Raw genomic sequence first — 18,928 nt, 5'->3', positions numbered from 1 at the left:
CCGATGGCTGCCTACAGCCATGGGGACCCCCAAGGTCTGGCGGTGGGGCCGGCAGGCTGCTGGGTGACACCCGCCTCCACATACAGAAGAGCTCAAAGTGGTGCTGCCCTGTGGAAACCAGGGAAGAGGGCCAGCCACCCACCCGCCTCACCGGGCTCCTGGGCCTTCCTACAGGCAGGCCAGCTCAATTGCCGGCCTGATCATCCTAAGACAGCGGTTCTCAACCTGTGGGTCGCGACCCCTTTGGCAGTCGAACGACCCTTTCACAGGGGTCACCTAAGACCATCCTGCATATCAGATATTTGCATTACAATTCATAACAGTAGCAACATTACAGTTAGGAAGTAGCAACGAAAATAATTGTATGGTTGGGTCACAACATGAGGAACTGTATTTAAAGGGCCAGAAGGTTGAGAACCACTGTCCTAAGAACTCTCCTAGCTTAAAGTCATGTGGGCAAGTCCTTGTGCGGGCGGTCTGGAGGGGCAGAGGATCTTGCCAGGAAATGTGGACATTGTCGTGGACGTAGAAAGTGCACCTCTGAGTGAGTCACTATACCTCTCGGCCCCTCTGCTTCCCCATTTGTAAAATGGGGTGTTGCCCGGCCGCAGTGGCTCAGTGGTTGAGCATCGACCTATGAACCAGGAGGTCACGGTTCGATTCCCCAGTCAGGGCACTTGCCTGGGTTGCAAGCTCAATCTCCAGTGTAGGGCGTGCAGGAGACAGCCAATCAATGATTCTCTCTCATCATTGATATTGCCATCTCTCCCTCTCCCTTCCTCTATGAAAGCAATTAAAAAATATTTTTAAATAAAATGGGATTGCTCTAGGTCAGGGCTGCTGGGTATTGAGCACACATCCTGCCATTCCGCTGCCCGTGGCAGACATGGCTAATGGATCACAGAACTCTGTCTTGCTGATGCTCTTTCTCACAGCCCCAGCCCCGCTGCCCCACTGGTGCCCTCTCTAGATGTTTTCTTCCGTCTCCCAGGTCATTCCAGGCCGCCGCCAGCACTGTAGAGCCAGGAGAGGGCTGGCATCTTGAGACTGTTGTGGGCTCATTGGCCTGTAAACAACAGAACGCCAGATGGAGTGAGAAGGGCAAGGAATTCCACTACAGCAGCGCCGTCCTGGTTCCCGAGCCTCCTCCCAGCGCCATCTCGGCATCTTGGCGTTTGGCATATCTGGGAACCCCCCAGACTCTGAATTCTTTTTTTTTTTTAATATATTTTATTGATTTTTTACAGAGAGGAAGGGAGAGAGATAGAGAGTCAGAAACATCGATGAGAGAGAAACATCGATCAGCTGCCTCCTGCACACCTCCTACTGGGGATATGCCCGCAACCCAGGCACATGCCCTTGACCGGAATCGAACCCGGGACCCTTCAGTCCGCAGGCTGATGCTCTATCCACTGAGCCAAACCCGTTTCGGCTATATTCTTAATTTAATGTTTTTGTTCAATAGATTCGCTTTTTTAACTTAAATTATCTTAAAGGGAAACGAGCCGTCTACCGTACATGGAAAGCCAATAGCCCTTGCTAGAAACAGAAGGAAACTCAATACAAAGGAGAAAGAAAGTCAGTGTGCTAACGCTCTTCCTCACTCGTGTTGCCTCCCCGGGGTCTTCTGTTCATTTTTTATATATATATTTTTTTTATTGATTTCAGAATGGGGAGGGAGAGAGAGAGAGAGAAACGTCAATGATGAGAGAGAATCATTGATCAGCTGCCTCCTGCACGCCCCACACTGGGGATCAAGCCCCCGACCCGGGCATGTGCCCTGACCGGGAATCAAAGCGTGACCTCCTGGTTCATAGGTCGACGCTCAACCACTGAGCCACGCCGGCCGGGCCTTCTGTCCCTTTAAGAAAAGAGACCAGCACGCGGTGGAGTGGGTGCTGAAAGGCCAGTCTTGCCTCCTCTCCGAGGACAGAAGCGATGGCAGCCGCTCTCACTATGGACTCCCTGCATTTACTGCTGAGTCCCTGTGTCACCTAACACCAGCTCCCGTGCCCCGAGCTCCGCATTCCTAGACACACGGGGATTAAGGAAAGAACATCACCCTGAAAAGCCCTTGGACCGGACCCTTCCGCACCCCCACTCCCAACCCTCCCCCCAAACCAAACCTCTGGCCCCTGCAGCAGGGACCAAACTGTGATCCGTTGTCACGTGACCCACGCAGGGCCCCACCCCTCCTTACTCACACCACCTGGGAATTTCAGTCGGCCCTTTGCCAACCCTAGAAACCCCACCAAATAGATTTTCGAAGCCGTGAGGTCGGAGGGCACTCCCCGGAGCCTCAGAGATTTCAACACCTTCTCGTGTTTCCAAGTTCACATGATGAAAGCGTATGAGGTCACCAGAGGTGGGGCCGCAGCTGTGTCATGGTCTCCTGCCCTGGGGGCCTGTATCCGTGGAGTTCCAGGGCCTCTCCCAGGGCTGCGGCCGTGGGCAGAGATCTGGGTCTGCAGGCACAGGGCATATTCGTTTATCAGAATCAGGATCTTGGTCCATTTCTGGCCCATCCACCGCTTCGCTTGGCCCAGGCCTGGCTGCTGGTGCTTTTCCAGGGCCTCCGAGCTCTGTTCTGGTTTAAATCTTTCTTTGTGGATGAACTGCCCCCTTGGCTGTTGGAAACGGGACCTACGGTCCCCCGTGCTTAAAAGGGGACCGAACCTAAGGGCAGTGGAAGCCCCCATCCCATCGGGCGGGTTGGACCTGCCAAGGGAGCTGAGGATGAAGGGTTGGGACGCATTCATCGGACATTCTCCCTGCAGTCCGGCCATAGCAGAGATCCTAACCAATGTGGATTCCATTCCTGGAGCTTTAAAAATCACCTCATTGGTCTTTACACACACACACACACACATATGGCAGGACGGACAGGCATCCCATTGTCCTGAGAAGGCAGAAGCTCAGAGTCAGAGGACTTACCCCAACGCAGAACGAGGTCAGGGCCAGGCCCCACTGCCGCTCCCTTCCTCCCACCCCCACACTCCCACCTCGTCATCAGCTGTGACTGCGCCCAGTAGGTGCTCCGTGACCTGGAAGGATAGTGCAGAGGGACAGGCCCATGACTGAGCCGGGGCAGCGAGAGAAGGTGGCCTGGGGTTCAAGACCACAGACATGTTTCTTCCTGTCCTCTTAGGAAAGTGACCTTTTTTTTTTTTTTCTGATTGTAAAATACACTGTAGAAAATCTGGAAAATACAAGAAAGCTTCAAGAACAGAATTTTTTTAAAGTCCTACTTATTCTTAGTAACCCAGAGCAAACCGTATATATATATAGATCCTGGTGATTTATATACATACGCACATATATACAGTACAGTCAGTCTGCGTTGTTCGCCGATTCCGTATTTGGGAACTTGCCTGCTTGCTAAAATCCATTTGTGTTCCAACGTCAATCCTGTCACTTGCGGACACGGCATGTGCAAAGCAGCGAAGCAGTGGTGTGGCCCACTGTGCGTGTTCCCCGCTGAGGCTGAGCAGGCGACGCTCTGCCCTCCTGTTTCAGCGCTTATGCTCTGAACAAGTGTCTTTTCCGTGCTCTCTGTACTGCCACCTTTATCTTTACATGGTTGTGCTTTTTGTCGGTCGTTGCACTGTTTTAAACGGCCCCCAGACGTAGCCCTGAGTGCTGTCTATTCCCAAGCTCAGGAGGGCTGGGCTGGGCCTCACGGAGAAATACACGGGTTAGATGAGCTTCGTTCAGGCGTGAGTTGTAGTACCGCTGGCCATGAGGTCAGTGTTACTGGATTAACATACATTGAATGAGGTGTCTTCAGACAGGCGCCTGACACTCTATTTCCCGTAGAAGCGTGGTCCAGTGTTCGCTAAGTCAGTGTTTGTCAGGCTCTATAGAACATAGCTGCACACGCACTTACATTTACATACAATGTGTATAATTTGCTTGAGATTGAGGTCACACTGTATTAGCCTGTCCCTTTTACCTGCTCCAGTGCTTGAACTATAGGAGAATGAGCAGGCATCTCCCGCTGGCCCCAGTCCAGCTGTGCCCAGCTGCTGGGGCAGGGGCACGATGCCTGGTGCAGCAAGGCTGGCAAGGTTCGAGGGAACTCGGTCAGGTGCCTGCACTCCTGGGCCTCCATCTGTCGCCAGGAAAACGTGGGGAGTGTTCGGCTGGCCTGGGGGTTTGGGCTCAGCCCCACCCCACAGCCCGCCCCTTGCCACCAGTCCATCTCCTCCAGGACTTACAGGAGAAAGAAACCCAGACTTCTGGCCCTGGAGGCACCGAGCCTGAGAAGGAAACGCGGGCTGGAGTCTGAGCTTTGAAAATCACACAGGCCCCACGGCCGAGGTTGTGTAGGAAGGGGTTTCAGTGGTGGCTAATTCCTGTCGAAGCCTCCTTGCGGGGGGCGGGGGGGGGGCGTGGAGGGGGGGACAGGAGGAAAACCTCCGAGGCCTGCAGACACCCTGTGGTCTGGGTGCTTCCTCTTTCCCAGAGGCAGTCCCAGCTGCTCCCTGGGACTCGCTGCTCTGGGCGGAGGTGGGGGTGGTGGGGAAGCAGGACAGTGGGCAGAGCGGACAGGCCAGGAGGTGGGATGACCTGAGAGATACTGTCCGGCTCCCTTCCCACAGACCTCAGGCCTGCCTCCTATCTGCGAGGGCTTGACGTGGCGTCTGGGTTTCTTCCTCATGAATTCATTCACAAAGCATAGATTTTCCCGCCGCGCTCAGCGCTGGGCTCACAGCACTCGGTGAATAAGACAGGCGTGGGTTCTGCTCTCACGAAACGTAGAGCCTCGTGGAAAGCAGACTCTCAGGCAGTTGCAGTAAAGTGTACTTGACCTTGTGATGGGGAAGTGGGTGCCAAGGAGACATGCAGCAATGTTGGTGGGGAGGGAGCAGTCCCGGAGGGCTTTCTGGAGGAAGCAGCATCTGAGCTATGCCCTGTTAGTGGACTTGTGGAATGACCCACATTCTGGATTTGTCTGATTGTTTCTTTCTGGTGCCATTTAGCCCATTCCTCTACCTCCTTTACTTCCAGTAAATTGGAACTTAGGTCAAGAGGCTCGCCGAAACTGGTTTGGCTCAGTGGATAGAGCGTCGGCTTGTGGCCTGAGAGGTCCCAGGTTCGATTCCGGTCAAGGGCATGTATCTGGGTTGCGGGCACATCCCCAGTGGGAGATGTGCAGGAGGCAGCTGATCGATGTTTCTCTCTCATCAATGTTTATAACTCTCTCTCTCTCTCCCTTCCACTCTGTAAAAAAATCAATAAAATATATATTTTTTTTTAAAAAAAGAGGCTTGAGATTCAGGGTAAACATTTTGTTGACAATATTTGTCAGAAGATGATGTATATTTCTGTCTCTATGAATCTGACTAGTCTGGGTATCTCATGTAAGTGGGTTCACACAGTATTTGTCTCTTTGAGATGGGCCTGTTTCCCTTAGCGCAATGCCCTCCGACTTCATTCGTGGCGTAGCATGTGTGAGCATCTCCTTCCTTTTTGAGACTGAATCATATTCCTTTGTATGGCTGTACCACATGGTGCTTACTCATCCATCCGTCAGTGGACACCCGTTAGTCCCACCTTTTGGCTATCGTGCGTGAGGCTGCCATGAAAAAGCCTGCGTTACATTTCTTAACATCAGGCCCCTGAGCATCAGCTTGGGTTGAGCTGTTATCTGAAAGCCAGGGTTGCTGTGTTAACGATGGCTTTGGTGACAAATAACAGACGCCAACTCCGATCGGCTTAAACAGGAAAGCAAAGGTTCTGGCTTGTGTGGTGACACGTCCAGGATGCTGGATCGGGGCTCAGATGCTGACTCGGCCCCTCTGTCCCTCTCACCCTGCTTGCTTCTGGGTGCAGGTGCTTCCCACCCAGTAACTCCTGGGCGGGGGGCCTTCTCCTCCCAGCAGCCATTGCAGTGGGAAAGGGGTCTCTGCCCTGATCACGCCATCCGGAGTCCCAGAATGCAGTCTCCTCGGACCATCCCTGAACCATCGCGTGCCAGCGACAGGCAGTGCTCTGGTTGGCCAGCCCTGGGACACATTCCTACCCCCTCCTGCAAAGATGGGAAGAGGGCGAGGGGTGGCCTCCAAGGAAATCAGGCGCTCTTACCAACAGAAGGGGAAGGGGGACCAGATGAGCAGGAGCAACTGCTATCAGGCCGAGTGTGGCGGGCCCTGGGCAAGGCCCCATGGACGTTAGTCATGGCGCTGAACTAGGGGAGGTCATCCTCCCCGTTTTAGAGAAAGGGACACTGGGTCCAGAGCGGCCGGTGCCCTGTGAGTCTCGCCCAGCAGCAGAACTGGCGTTGGAACCCGGTGAGCTTGCTCCGTCACCAGCCCCCACGCACCGGGCAGAGCCAAAGCCCTGGTCGGGACGATTCTCATTTAAAAAATTGGGTCTGGGCCTCAAAATGCAGACCATCGGCTTGTGCTCAGAGGCGGGTTCCAGTAAACCAATTAGGCCCGTGCGGAGCCCTGTGCTGTCCGTGCAGGACGTTAACTGAGTAAACAGGGATCAGGAATGAACTGTGTAAGCAGAATTTCCCCCTGTTTATGGGTGTATGCTTTTTATTGGTTTTAAGAAAAAAATAAAAATCTTTGATGATGTTTTCTCTTTTTCCCCCCATGTTTTTTAATATGTTTTTTTAAATCCTTACCCGAGGATATGTTTTCATTGATTTAAAGGAAAGAGGGAGGGGGCAGGGAGGGGCCGGGAGAGAGAGAGAGAGAGAGAGCGCGAGCGCGTGGCACCCATGGGTTGCCTCTCATACCTGCCCCGACCTAGGATTGAACCCACAACCTTTTTACTGTACAGGAGGAATCCACATTGGCTTTGTTCTTGACAGAGGGTCACCCAAGCTTTGCTTAAACATCCCCTGGGGATGGCAACCTCTGATAGGCTGGTTTCTGGCTGCTCTCCTGAGAGCTGGAACTGAAGTCCAGGTCTGACTCTGACTGGCTCTGACTGGCCTAGCTCAGGTCATGTGCTCACTCTTCAACCACTTCCCGTGGATGAGGAATAGTGCCCACACCCGCCCCCCCCATCTAAGAAACTGTCGCCGAGGGGGCGGGGGGAGGTTCCGGGAGAAAGACACGGTGCTCTGAGCGGAAGAAAAATTAATCCATACCGGGCAAAAAATAACGTATCCACTGCACACGTGTTATTTATCTTCGTTCATGTATGTGTTGTCTTTCCAGCTGACCCTCAGCTCGTGGAGGGCCAGGGCCCCCCGTGGCCTCTAACAACACTGAGCCCCTCCTTTTTAATCAGCACTTCTCTGTTTCCAAAGAGCGTTCACATATATACCTGTTTTGTCGTTGTCAGAACTACCCTATAACCACAGATAATTTGTGTGAGCCGGGACTGGGTTATGGGTGCTGACCCCTTAGCCCACCCGTGTCCAGGGCCACCAGGGTCCCCGGCCAGGCGCCCTTGGCCTCCTGCCGCCACCTCAGTTTGCCCGAACACGTCGTCAGTGTATTTTTTCCGTGAGTGCCGTGACTTGTGACCAAGGTTGGAACGTGGCCCTGCGGTTTACCCAGTGCCTCCCCTTCTCAGTCCTCACACTGTCACACCGAGCAGACGCTGGTGGCCCACCTCACAGATGGAGAAACTGACACGCAGGGAGAAAATGACTGAACCCTAACTGGAGGACATGGTGTCATCGCTTAGCTTATGAGAAATATAAGGAGGCTAAGGCTCCTGTGCCTGCAATCAAAACCAAAGTTTTAAGAATGACTCTCATAGCCCGGCTGGCGTGGCTCAGTGGTTGAGCGTCGACTTATGAACCAGAAGGAAAGGGTTCAATTCCTGGTCAGGGCACATGCCTGGGTTGCAGACTCGATCCCCAACAGGGGGCATGCGGGAGGCAGCCCATCAATGATTCTCTCTCATCATTGATGTTTCTATGTCTCTCCCTCACCCTCTCCCTTCCTCTCTCTCTAAAAATAAATAAAAACAGATATTTAAAAAAATAAAAAAGAATGACTCTGACAAAAAGAGCCAGCCCCATGGCTCTCTGAATCGAGCGGGGAGCAGGAAATCCTTGCACTGCCAACGTTAACAGCACCTCCTGCGTTGAGCTGGGTGCTAACGCTTTCCCGTGCGTGGTGTCATTTAACTCTTTGCACAGCACTCAGAGGTGGAGGGAGGTCATTATACCCATTTCATTGAGGAGGCAGCTGAGGCTCAGAGAGAACAAGTAACCTGTGTCACGTCATACAGCCGGTCGTGGCAGAGCTGAGATTCAAGCCCGGGTCTTTCCGCCTCTGAGCCTTGTGCTTTGCTCCCGAGTCCCTTGGTGTTCACACCTGTCTCCCCTGCTCCTCTCTGCAGGTCTACATCATCCGGGTCACGTGGTCCAGCGGCTCCACCGAAGCCATCTATCGGCGCTACAGCAAGTTCTTTGACCTCCAGGTAAGGACTCGGGCGTCCAGGGAGCTGCGGGGAGGAAAGACTGTCATTGGACTTACTTTCCGTTTGGACTTCAGAGCCCAGCCCCTCACCCACAGTGGGCGTACTGTGCTCTTTTCCCCCTAGAATTAAAAATGCCGTCCACGCGCCCGCCTCAGCAGCACGTACACTAAAATTAGCACGATATGGAAAGGGTCAGCGTGGCTCCTGCACAAGGGTGGCATGCAAATGTGTGGACATTCCTCCTTAAAAAAGGAAAAAGGTGTCCGTCACTTTGGGGACATATGCTTTAGGCTTTGATCGTCAGTATTTCCCACTTAAAGAAGGGCTGCGTGCGGATGGCTCCAGAGCAGAGCATGACCTGGACGTCGGTGTGGCTTTGGCGTGCAGATCTTGAACTTGTGTTTTCTTCAAGGACTCGGATGTGTCCAGTCACATTTGGTGAATGAATGAATGAATGAATGAACCCACCACCGCGAGGGCCACCAGTCCCATAGGACACCCAGGCAATGTGGACAGCTCAGTGTCAGCTCACCCCCACGGGGGTAAAAGAACTACAGTCTTTGGGACAGTAGCTTTATCTTGATGTCACCAAAGGCCAGCAGCTCAAAGCAAGCGTGTCTGCAGGAGAAGTCACAGGGCCCAATATGACAAAATGCAGTTCTTCAGGAAACACAGGCCCCAAGAACTTACCCGGCTTCCTGAACCAGCAAGTGCTCCCTGCTGGGTAGTGAGGGACCCCTGCTGAGCTGAGTGTCTCCCTTTCCTCTGTGCCTGGTAGGGTGCTTCAGTTGCAGGAAAGCCTACTCAAACTGGCTTAAGTCAGTGGGGAGTTCTGGGCTGGTGTAACTGCATGTCCCAGGAGAAGAAGCCGTGTGGGCTTCAGGCACCGCTTGATCCAGGGTTTTCCACTGTGTCCTTTCACCCAGCTCTTTCCTCTCTGCATTTCTGCTTCCATCGCGTTGGCTTTATCCTCAGATCCCACGTGGTTGCAAAATGCTCTGGGCACGCAGGAAAGAGGGAAAGGTCACTTCCCAGAAGTTCCAGCGAACACGGGGTTGTGTTTCATAGGCTCATCTCTAAGCCTGTCAAGATGGTGAAAGAATGTGATGGCCAATGGGATTGTCGGGTTCCTGCACCGCCCCTGGCGTCGGGGGTGGGGACTGGGAGCCGGAGAGAACAGTTGTGATCGGGTGTCAAGTAGGCGTTGTTGGGCCGTCAGGGGAGAGCCCTTGTCCTCCACACACCAGCCCGTCTCCTGGCCTCGCATGTTCTCTGGAAGTTGGGTGATGTTAACCACAGGCATCCTTGGTTGTACGGACCTCATCTGTCCCTGAAAATGGCAAACGGAACAGTCGGAGCCTGTGTTCATTCTTTCCAAGGGGGAGCGGGGATAGCCAAGTTCTCCTGGCCTGTTTCCGTAACTGCCAGAGTCCCGTGTGCTGGGAAGCGACGGAGACCCCAGTGACCTCCGTGTTTGACATGTAATGCATGTGGTGATGTTTTGTGTTCACTGTGTAACGAAATCAAACAGGATCATACACAGATGATGTGTTTCTTCTGGTCCGCAGCAAGCATGCTCCGAATGTAAATAGACGTGTGTGTAGAAGAGGGTCAGATTCCATCCACCACGGACTTGGCAGGAGCAGGCGCGGGGCGGGGAAGGCAGACGATGGCGGTGATGCCCGGTGCCAGAAGCAGGAGGCACGGTCCTGTGTGATAATGACCGAGAGCCGCACCCTCGTACCCAGACCACGGGTGTTTATGCAGATCCATTGCAGCAGGTCTTCGGTTCAGAGAGTGAGAATCGAGTCCACGTTTTGCAAGTGATGGACTTCTCACGCCCTGAGGGTCTGCATAGGGAGAGCTCTGGCCGGCGTGATGCCTCCAAGAGAGGACACAGGCGGGGGGGCGGGGGGCGGGGGGCAGAGAACAGGGGCAGGCATGATGGCTCGCTTAGGGGTCACTGACACCCACAGCGCAAACGCCACTCAGCCAGCTCAGACGGGAAGAGAGGAGGGGGCGGATTGATGGCAAGAGGCAGGTGAGCCCCATGGACACAGAGCAGGACGTGCAGCCCGGCCCGCCGGGGCTCAGGACCCGCAGCAGGTGGCCCTGCGCAGGCCCGACGGCTCCCGGCCGCGTGTCACTGTGGCCGCAGGACCTGCCATCGAGCCTGCTTCCTTTTCCCAACGACCTCTCCAGCCCAGCTTCCTCCGCTTGCCTGTCGGCCCACATCCCCCACACAGCACCTTCGGCCCCCGAGTGGAAGTGTCCTCCCCTGTTGTCAACACACTGGGGTTTCTAGGTGCCGATTCCGGGCTCCGGGGTTGAGAATCCGATTGTCAGAGACCCGGGTCCGTCCACCTGACCTGGGGGCTGCGGCGGGAGAGGTGGGGTTGCTGGTGCAGCAGGAGCTGGAGGAGGAGGGCGGAGCAGAGGCGGGAGGAGGCCTTGGGAGCACCAGGGGAGAGGCAGGGGCGGAGGAGGTTGGCTGTCGTCAGCTCCCTGTTCCAGGAGAGCCCCAGCTTCAGACCTCGACTTCAGGGTGAGACAGGCTGGCTTCCGACCTCAGCCTTTTGCCCCTTTAGGTTTCAGCCTGGTGACTCCTCTGTATGTGTCTGAGCCTCAGTTTCCCCGTCTGCGCATTAAGAATGAAAGCCCTTTCCGCGTGCACCTGGTATGACCGAGTTGTGCCTGGCCTGTCAGCTGTCATCTGCTGTCCCTCCGCTCAGACGGGACTTGCCTGAGGGGACCCTGTTTGGGAATGCTGGCCAGGGTCGGACCGCAGGCGCCCTGCCCCAGAGCCTGTGCTCCCTGCACCCTCCTGTTGTGACTCAACTTGCGGATTTCTACCAGAACTTCAAAGTGAAGTTTTTCCGCCCCACTCAGCATAACCAGTAATAATTGGGGGTTTGCTGTAGTGTGTATAACGGCCTCAGACTGCCCTCCTGAAAGGAAGTCGTCGAAAGACGGCGCTTCAGCCGCCTTTAAAGAGCCCCAGATGGGCAGCTGGACGGGAAAGGCGTGGAATTCCAGAGGGTCCCCTCTCCGGGACCCGCCGGCCTCCGGCCCCCGCAGCGCAGAGGGGGCAGCTGGAAGGAGTTAGGGCAGGAGTCAGCTGTTCCCAGGCCCAGGCGGGGAGGCCAGCCCGTGTGGGGCTGCAACACCCTCAAGTTCGATGATTTCATGATTCCGCCCTCCCTTCCCCTCCCTCCTGTCTGGCGAGTAGCCTTGGTTTTTTTTTTTTTTTTCCCCAAAAGAAACTTGGCTCTCGCAGACATCATCACTTCAAAAAAAAAGTATGGGGAGGGCCGAGCTTTCGCAGAGGAACAGCTAAGCCAGTGTGGGGTAATGGAAAAACTCAGGAGGCTTGGGGCCCAGCCACCTGTGCTGTGTGGCCTTAGGCAGGCCCCTTAACCCCTCTGTGCCTGGTGGCTCTCATCAGCCGCCTGGGGTGATGATCACAGAAACAGCCGGCTTTCTAGAGCTCGGCCTGCTCGGCCTCTGGATGCCGTGACTCATGGAATCCTCGTGTCAAGCTTAGCACCTCGTGCAGATGGAGAAACCCAGCCTGGGAGAGGCCACAGGGATGGCCCCAGGTCACACAGCCAGTGGGCGTCGGAGCTGGGATTTGAAGCCGGGCAGGCGACAGCACAGACCACAGGCTCAGCCACTCTGCTGTCCGGGCTCCTAGTGGCTCCTTCACAAGGTTCCTATGGAGTTAAAAGCGATGATGTGTGTTGGGAAGAGGCAAAGCCACAGAGACAGGGCAGATTAGTGGTTGCCAGGCGCTGGGAGGAGGGGAGAGTGGGAGAGACGGATGGGTACAGGGTTTCTCTCCGGGTGGATGAAAACGTTCCGGAATTAGATGGGGGGATGGGTGCACAACCTTCTGAATATACCAGAAACCACTGAATTGTATGCTTTAAAGGGTGAATTTTCTGGTATGTGAAGTGTATCTGAATTTTTTTTTTTTTTTTGAAGTGATGATGTGTGTGAGAGCAGTTTCTGGGCTGTGGAGCCCTGAGCAAATGTCAGCTGTTGGGATTATCGGAAATTGGCAGAGTGTAGAGCAGGGGATGGTGCCAGTTTAATAGAGTGGGTAAGATCCTGGGCGTGGGTCCAAATGCTGCCACTTTCTGGTCGGGAGATCTTGTTTTAGTCAGAACTGTTTTAGTCGCAGATGACAGAAACCCAGTTAAGATGGATTATTCAGAAAGAACATGGATGAGCTAAACGCACCTGAGAGACCAGGGGGAGTTGGCGTCAGGTCTGGCTGGATCTAGGGGCCACCGTGTCAATCAGGACCTGCGGTTCTCCACTTGACTTTCTTCGTGTCCAGGCACGTGGTGGCCACCCGTCCAAGCTGTACCCGTGAGTTCCGTTCAGCGCCTTCAGGGAAAAGAGAACACCCCGACAGTTTAAGCAAAAGTCTCATTGATTCATCGTGGGTCAGTCAGGGCCATCCCAGGGATGAGTGAAATCAGCATCCCGCCAAAGCGTGTCACTGACAGAGAAGGCTCCCCAGAAGAAAGCAGAGAACTGCTTCCAAGGACGGGCGGGTAGCTGTGGGTAACGGAGAACAGTCACTGTCCCCTCCGGTGGGGGCAGGGCACGCAGGCAGCGGGAACAGTCTGCAGAGAGGCCGCCGGGGGTAGGAAAGGAGCCGGGCTCAGGCTCCTTTGTGGGGAAAGAGCCTTAAAATCAAACACTAGCAAACACTCCCCCTTTACGACAGTTCCCTTTCTGATGGGATTGCCTGACTCTTGTCTCAGAAAACCTGGACCCTGATAGTCAGCCGTCACTACTGGTTGGCATCTGGCCACGCGTGTCATGCACATGAGGGCGTAGACCATCGAGCCCCGGGCGTGGGATGGGAAGCCCTGGGGTCAGGTCCCAGCCGCCTGTCTTGCCAGCTGTGTGGCCTCGGCGGGCCTCTCTGCCCCTCCCTGTCTGCCCTCGCCGGGGCCATCAGAGTGGCAGAGGGCGCCGGGGGTGGTGGGGATGCCACGGATTGAGGGCATCGCCTAGAGGTAACGGGGCTGGCTGAGTGATGTCGTTAAAGGTGTGGGTGACGGTTTACTGAAATGAAATGCACAGTGCCCGTTTTACGTCCTCTCGTTCGGTCCTCGCAAGCAGGAAGCGAGTATTGTGTCCACACCACAGACGGGAAGCTGACGCTCAGGGGGCCGTCACGTGCCCAGGGAGCAGCGTGGCTGGGATGTAAGCCACGTGGGGCCGAGTCGGAAGCTGCGCCCGCTGTGTTCTTGAGGTCCAGTACTGCCTGCGAATCGCTTTTCAAAGATCGATTTGCCTCCTGGAGTTCTGCCTGGAGCTGCCCTCTGAAGGCTCACGTGGCATCCCCTGTCAGATGCGGGCAGTCTGCCCTACAGAGGGCTGCCCTGCGCCGTACACGATCCCTTCACGAAGGGGCCTTGGTGCCCGAGGGTCTCCTGTGCTCTGTGCCAGGCGACCTCTGCCCTCTGAGTTTTCCCACTGGCTCAGTGTGTTCCCAGGCCGAGGGGCATGGCCGCCACTGGGGCCAGGGCTTCCCTGGGGAAGCACAGCTAAGCATTTGCTGAGCCTGAGCGACTCCAGGGGCTCCGAAAGGGACGTCTGTCCCAGCCAGGGAGCTCAGGCCGGGCTTGCTTCCTGGAGGAGGTGACACTTAAGCAGGGCCTAGAGCAGTGGTTCTCAACCTTCCTAATGCCGCGACCCTTTAATACAGTTCCTCCTGTTGTGGTGACCCCCAACCATAAAATTATTTTCGTTGCTACTTCATAACTGTAATGTTGCTACTGTTATGAATCGTCATGTAAATATCTGATAGGCAGGATGTATTTTCATTGTTACAAATTCAACATAATTAAAGCATAGTTATTAATCACAAAAACAGTATGTAATTATATATGTGTTTTGTGGTGGTCTTAGGCGACCCCTGTCAAAGGGTCGTTTGACCCCCAAAGGGGTCGCGGCCCACAGGTTGAGAACCGCTGGTCTAGAGTAAGGAGCTGAGGCACAGACAGGGTGGGGGCAGGTGTGCGGAGGTGCAGAGGCGTGAGGGAGCGGGACGCAGCTCCGCATCTTGCAGAATTCCGACAGCAGGGGCACGGAGCCAGCTGGGTCGCCGCGCCTGGCAGGGGGCCCTCAGAGAAGCGCCAGCGTGTCCTGCAAGCGGGAACACGGTGAGCTGTGGGGACTCAGAGGGATGCTTCTTTTGGGAGGAGCCGTTTCTTAGGTCAGCGATTCTTCAGCCTTTTTCATCTCCTGGCACACAGAGGCTAATTGCTAAAATTCTGAGGCACACCAAAAAATATATTTTTTGCCGATCAGACAAAAAAAAATAGGTATAATTTTGATCCATTCATACAAGACGGCTATTGTTGTGTTGGCTATTATGTGTGTGTGTGTAAGCACACACTCTATTTGCAAAAAATATATATATATTGTTTTCAGAGAAGAGGGGAGAGGGAGAGAGAGATAAAAATATCAATGATGAGCCGAAACTGGTTTGGCTCAGTGGATAGAGCGTCGGCTTGCGGACTGAGGGGTCCCAGGTTCGATTCCGGTCAAGGGCATGTACCTGGGTTGCGGGCACATCCCCAGTGGGAGATGTGCAGGAGGCAGCTGATCGATGTTTCTCTCTCATTGATGTTTCTAGCTCTCTGTCTCTCTCCCTTCCTCTCTGTAAAAAATCACTAAAATATATTTAAAAAAAAAAAAAAGAAATATCAATGATGAGAGAGGATTACTGATCGGCTGCCTCCTGCACACCCCCCACTGGGGATCAAGCCCGCAACCCGGGCATGTGCCCTGACTGAGAAGGAAACCGTGACCTCCTGGTTCATAGGTCGATGCTCAACCACTGAGCCACATGGCTGGGCTGTTGTAATTTTTTTTTTTTGTATTGGACAATCTAAGGGAAAAGAGGTCAGTGTCCCTGACTAAATAGTCAGGTATCGCACGTTTTAAAAATTGTTGGGGCACGCTGCTTGAATATCGCGGTCCTAGACTCATCAGTTCACAGACCCTACGCCGTGCTGCAGGCAGCATTTTGATCTGCTCCTTCCTTTCTCCCCAGAGGAGGGACTGAGATGTGGAGACGGGAGAGGCTGTCCCAAGTTGCACTGTAAATATCCTTTGTTTCCAGTTTCAATTGAGATAGGACTGACCTGTCTCGCTCAGGCGAGTTCGACGACCGTAGTGCACTTGCGAGCTTTGGGGACTGTCTGCCCAGCAGCCCCCATGCTCCACCGCAGAAGCCAAAGGGAAGGGAGTGTGTCCTCCCGTCCCTTCTGGAGGCAGGTTTAGGGCTGGCAGAACTGCAGAGTTCTCACTCCCCGACGCAGGTTCCCAGCAAGGCCCTGGCCAACACCTGCTCAGGGCGCACCAACCGTATTTCTCCAAACACTGCCTTTGCCGGACCCTCCGACAGTCTTTTTGCCAGACATTACCTTCTGAAATTGGGGTGTTCTACATGCTTCACGGAATGTGTCTTCCCTCCCCGGTGAAGAGCTGTGGCCATGGTGATGGCGTGTCGCTGAGAAAATGCTGTCGTGGTCTTTTCCCACAGTTAGCAGTTCCTTAGTTTGTAAAGTAGGAAGAGGCAGTTCTGTCTGAGCCCCAACCCAGGTCCTGGGGCTGCCTCCTGGAATGTCATGGCTCTGCTCTTAGACAGTGGCTGGCTGCATCAGCGAACCCCCTTTGTTCATGCATTTGCTCATTCATTGATTCATCCCTTCTTTGCACAGATACCTACCAAGTACCTACCATGGACCAATGAGGAGGTGGTGGAGGGGGTCGGGCTGGGACGGTGCTGACCTGGCCTGGGGAGGGGCAGGAAGGATGAGAGAAGTGGACAGACTGGAGGGGTGCACGCGCGGCACAGGACACCAGGGCGTGCATGCCCACAGTGAGACAGAGCAGCTCCTCACGGGGACGGAGTCTCCGCAGACACCCTGCCACGATGTAGAGCCAGGCCGATGCGTCGCCACGCCCGGCTCTGAGGACCACGTGGCTCCCCAGCGCCCGCAGCTGTGTGTGACGGTCCCCCAGCCTTCTCCACCGCCTGCCCTGGCCACCCGGGGACACGGGGCTTTGGGAGCCCGAGGGAACCACGTCCAGTCCGCCGCGGGCATGAACCATGTGCGGGCCCCACGCCAGCCTCCACGGTGTTTTCCTTGGACAGACGTCTCCTTTCCCTCCGCCACAGGCTGGGGTCTTGAAAACTGCTGACGGAGCGTCCTCTCATTCCTGCTGGAGGCTTGGGCTGTGTCCGTTTGACGTGGCTCCGTCTCCCCTCCCCCCTCCCCCAGCCCCCACACTGACTCACTTCCTCCCAGGTTTCCAGTCCTCCTCACCCTAAGCGCTGGGATTTCTGGTTTCCAAGGACAGCGTCTGTGGTCGGACGTGGCGGGGCGTGCCTCTCTTCCTGCCACTGCAGACAGCCTGGGGCTGGGGTCCCCAGGGAGGGGCTGGTCTGCCGTAAAGCCTGTGGCTGCCGATGTGACAGTCCCCTGGATAGAAGCAGCGTGTGGCCTGTGAACCTGGGCACACTGAGACCAAAAGCAGAAGAGCTCCCAGGCCTCTGATCGCCCGTCCTTGCGAGCAGCGGGCCCCATTGGTTGGATGATACAGAAAATGAGGTGAGACCGGGTCTGGCGAAAAGAGAGAATAAATGTCAGAGTCCAGCCCAGCGTGTTCACCGCGATTAGCACAGGAGGCTAAATGGATGCAGGTGTAAATTCATCAGAATTACGTGAAATCAACAGTTGAGTTCCTCAGCGGCAGGAGCCACATTTCACGTGCTCAGTAGCCCCTGGGGACTGGTGGTCCCGCCAGGGACAGCGGAGGTAGGACGTGTCCATCGCGACAGACAGTTCTATGGGTCAGCCCAGCGCCGGCCACCGAGGGCGCTCGGATAGCGGAGTTTTGCCAATCATAACACGCAGGCTTATCGTGGAATGTTATTCGGCCTTAAAAGGGAAGGACATTCCAACACGTGATACAACGTGGATGAACCTTGAAGACACGCCAAGTCACAAAGAACAGACCCTGGGGGACCCCACTCACTCGCGACCGAGAACAGATGCTGGAGACAGAGTGGAAGGGTGGCTGCCCGGGGCTGGGTTTCATGGATAGAGAGCTCCAGTTTGGAGTGAGGAAGAGGTTCGGAGATGACGGTGCTGATGGCTGCATAACAACGTGAATGTACGTAACACCACTTAACACGTGAGATGGTTGAGGGCATGAACTTTATGTTTTGGATACTTAACAGTACAAAACCCACCCAGCCTCACAAACGACTCAGACTTGTTCCCAAATGACTTTCCGAAGAAGAAATCTATTCTGCACAGTACAGAGGATGTGTTACAGAATTGTCCACCTGAGACTGAGACCATGTTATTAACCAATGTCAGCCCAAAACATTCAATTAAAAATACAGATTTCTCATGGGCAGAGCACAAGGTGATTTCTCCTTGAGCCCCTAGGACAGTGGTCGGCAAACTCATTCGTCAACAGAGCCAAATATCAACAGGACAACGACTGAAATTTCTTTTGAGAGCCAAATTTTTTAAACTTAAACTATATAGGTAGGTACACTGTTATTAACTTAATTAGGGTCCTCCTAAGCTTGCCTTTGCTAAAAACATCCTCCATCTGATTGAGGTACGTTCACTGAGGTCAACCCCTTCCAACTCTCCCATCCACACTCGTCTTGTATGCTTGTTTCGTCTATCTCCTTTCTGAAAACCGACTTCTGCGCATGGGCCACGAAGTTTCCATCGCACTGTACGTGCGCGCCCGCACGTGGTATTTTGTGGAAGAGCCACACTCAAGGGGCCAAAGAGCCGCATGTGGCTCGCGAGCCGCGGTTTGCTGACCGCTGCCCTAGGATGTCTCAGAGAGCTCCCCCCAGCATTCGCTGCCACGGCACCCTGCCAGCGGGCTGTGCCTCGCTCTGCGGGTGGGAGCCGGCCAAGGACACGCTGGCATGAGGAGGCACCGGGTGAAGCTCAGGGCTGCCTGGCTCCCGGGGTGGAATCGCTGTGGTTAGACGCTGCAGCATTAACCCAGATCTGCTGCCTCAAATTAACAAGTAACCTTCTGCCCTTCGGACCACACTTCTGTGGGGAAAGCAAGTCAGGACAAGGCGTGAGAGTAAAAGTGCGCTTTCATGGTGCTCCATGTTGGCAAACATCGTCTTCAATAAAATTAAGACGGGAAAAGAAGATAGTGTTAGACAAATCCTTCAAACACTCCAGCAGAGACCCGTTTATCACCCTGCTGCTCACCTGGGTGTGGAATAGTGAACCTTCCTTATTTCAAGCCAATTTTTCATGTTCACGTGACTCCAAAACTGTTTAAGAGCGTGGTCCCGGGGAAAGAGAAGGGCATTTAGATCAAGGTACTTGAACTAGCTAGATTCCCACTGGGCCGTGTGACCTGAGGCAGCTCACTGCCCCTCTCTGCTCCCCAGTCTCCCCATCTGTGACATGGGGATCATACATTTATTTCACAGGGTTATGAAGGT

General features: G+C 54.6%; 1 protein-coding gene across 2 annotated transcripts in view; it reads left to right on the top strand.

The window, feature by feature from the left end:
- Window positions 1–18,928, top strand: part of SH3PXD2B (SH3 and PX domains 2B) — a 90,167-nt gene that overhangs the window by 21,533 nt on the left and 49,706 nt on the right. For both annotated transcript variants that reach the window (XR_009453129.1, XM_059699193.1), the window contains exon 2: window positions 8,314–8,394. Coding sequence is in view for 1 of the 2 variants with exons in the window: in XM_059699193.1 (XP_059555176.1) it covers window positions 8,314–8,394 (81 nt within the window). In the remaining variant the exon portion in view is untranslated. The remainder of the gene's footprint in view (window positions 1–8,313; window positions 8,395–18,928) is intronic.

This window comes from Myotis daubentonii, chromosome 5 (genome assembly GCF_963259705.1).
Source record: "Myotis daubentonii chromosome 5, mMyoDau2.1, whole genome shotgun sequence".
Classification (NCBI taxonomy): domain Eukaryota; kingdom Metazoa; phylum Chordata; class Mammalia; order Chiroptera; family Vespertilionidae; genus Myotis; species Myotis daubentonii.
This window is presented reverse-complemented; position numbering and strand designations above follow the sequence as displayed.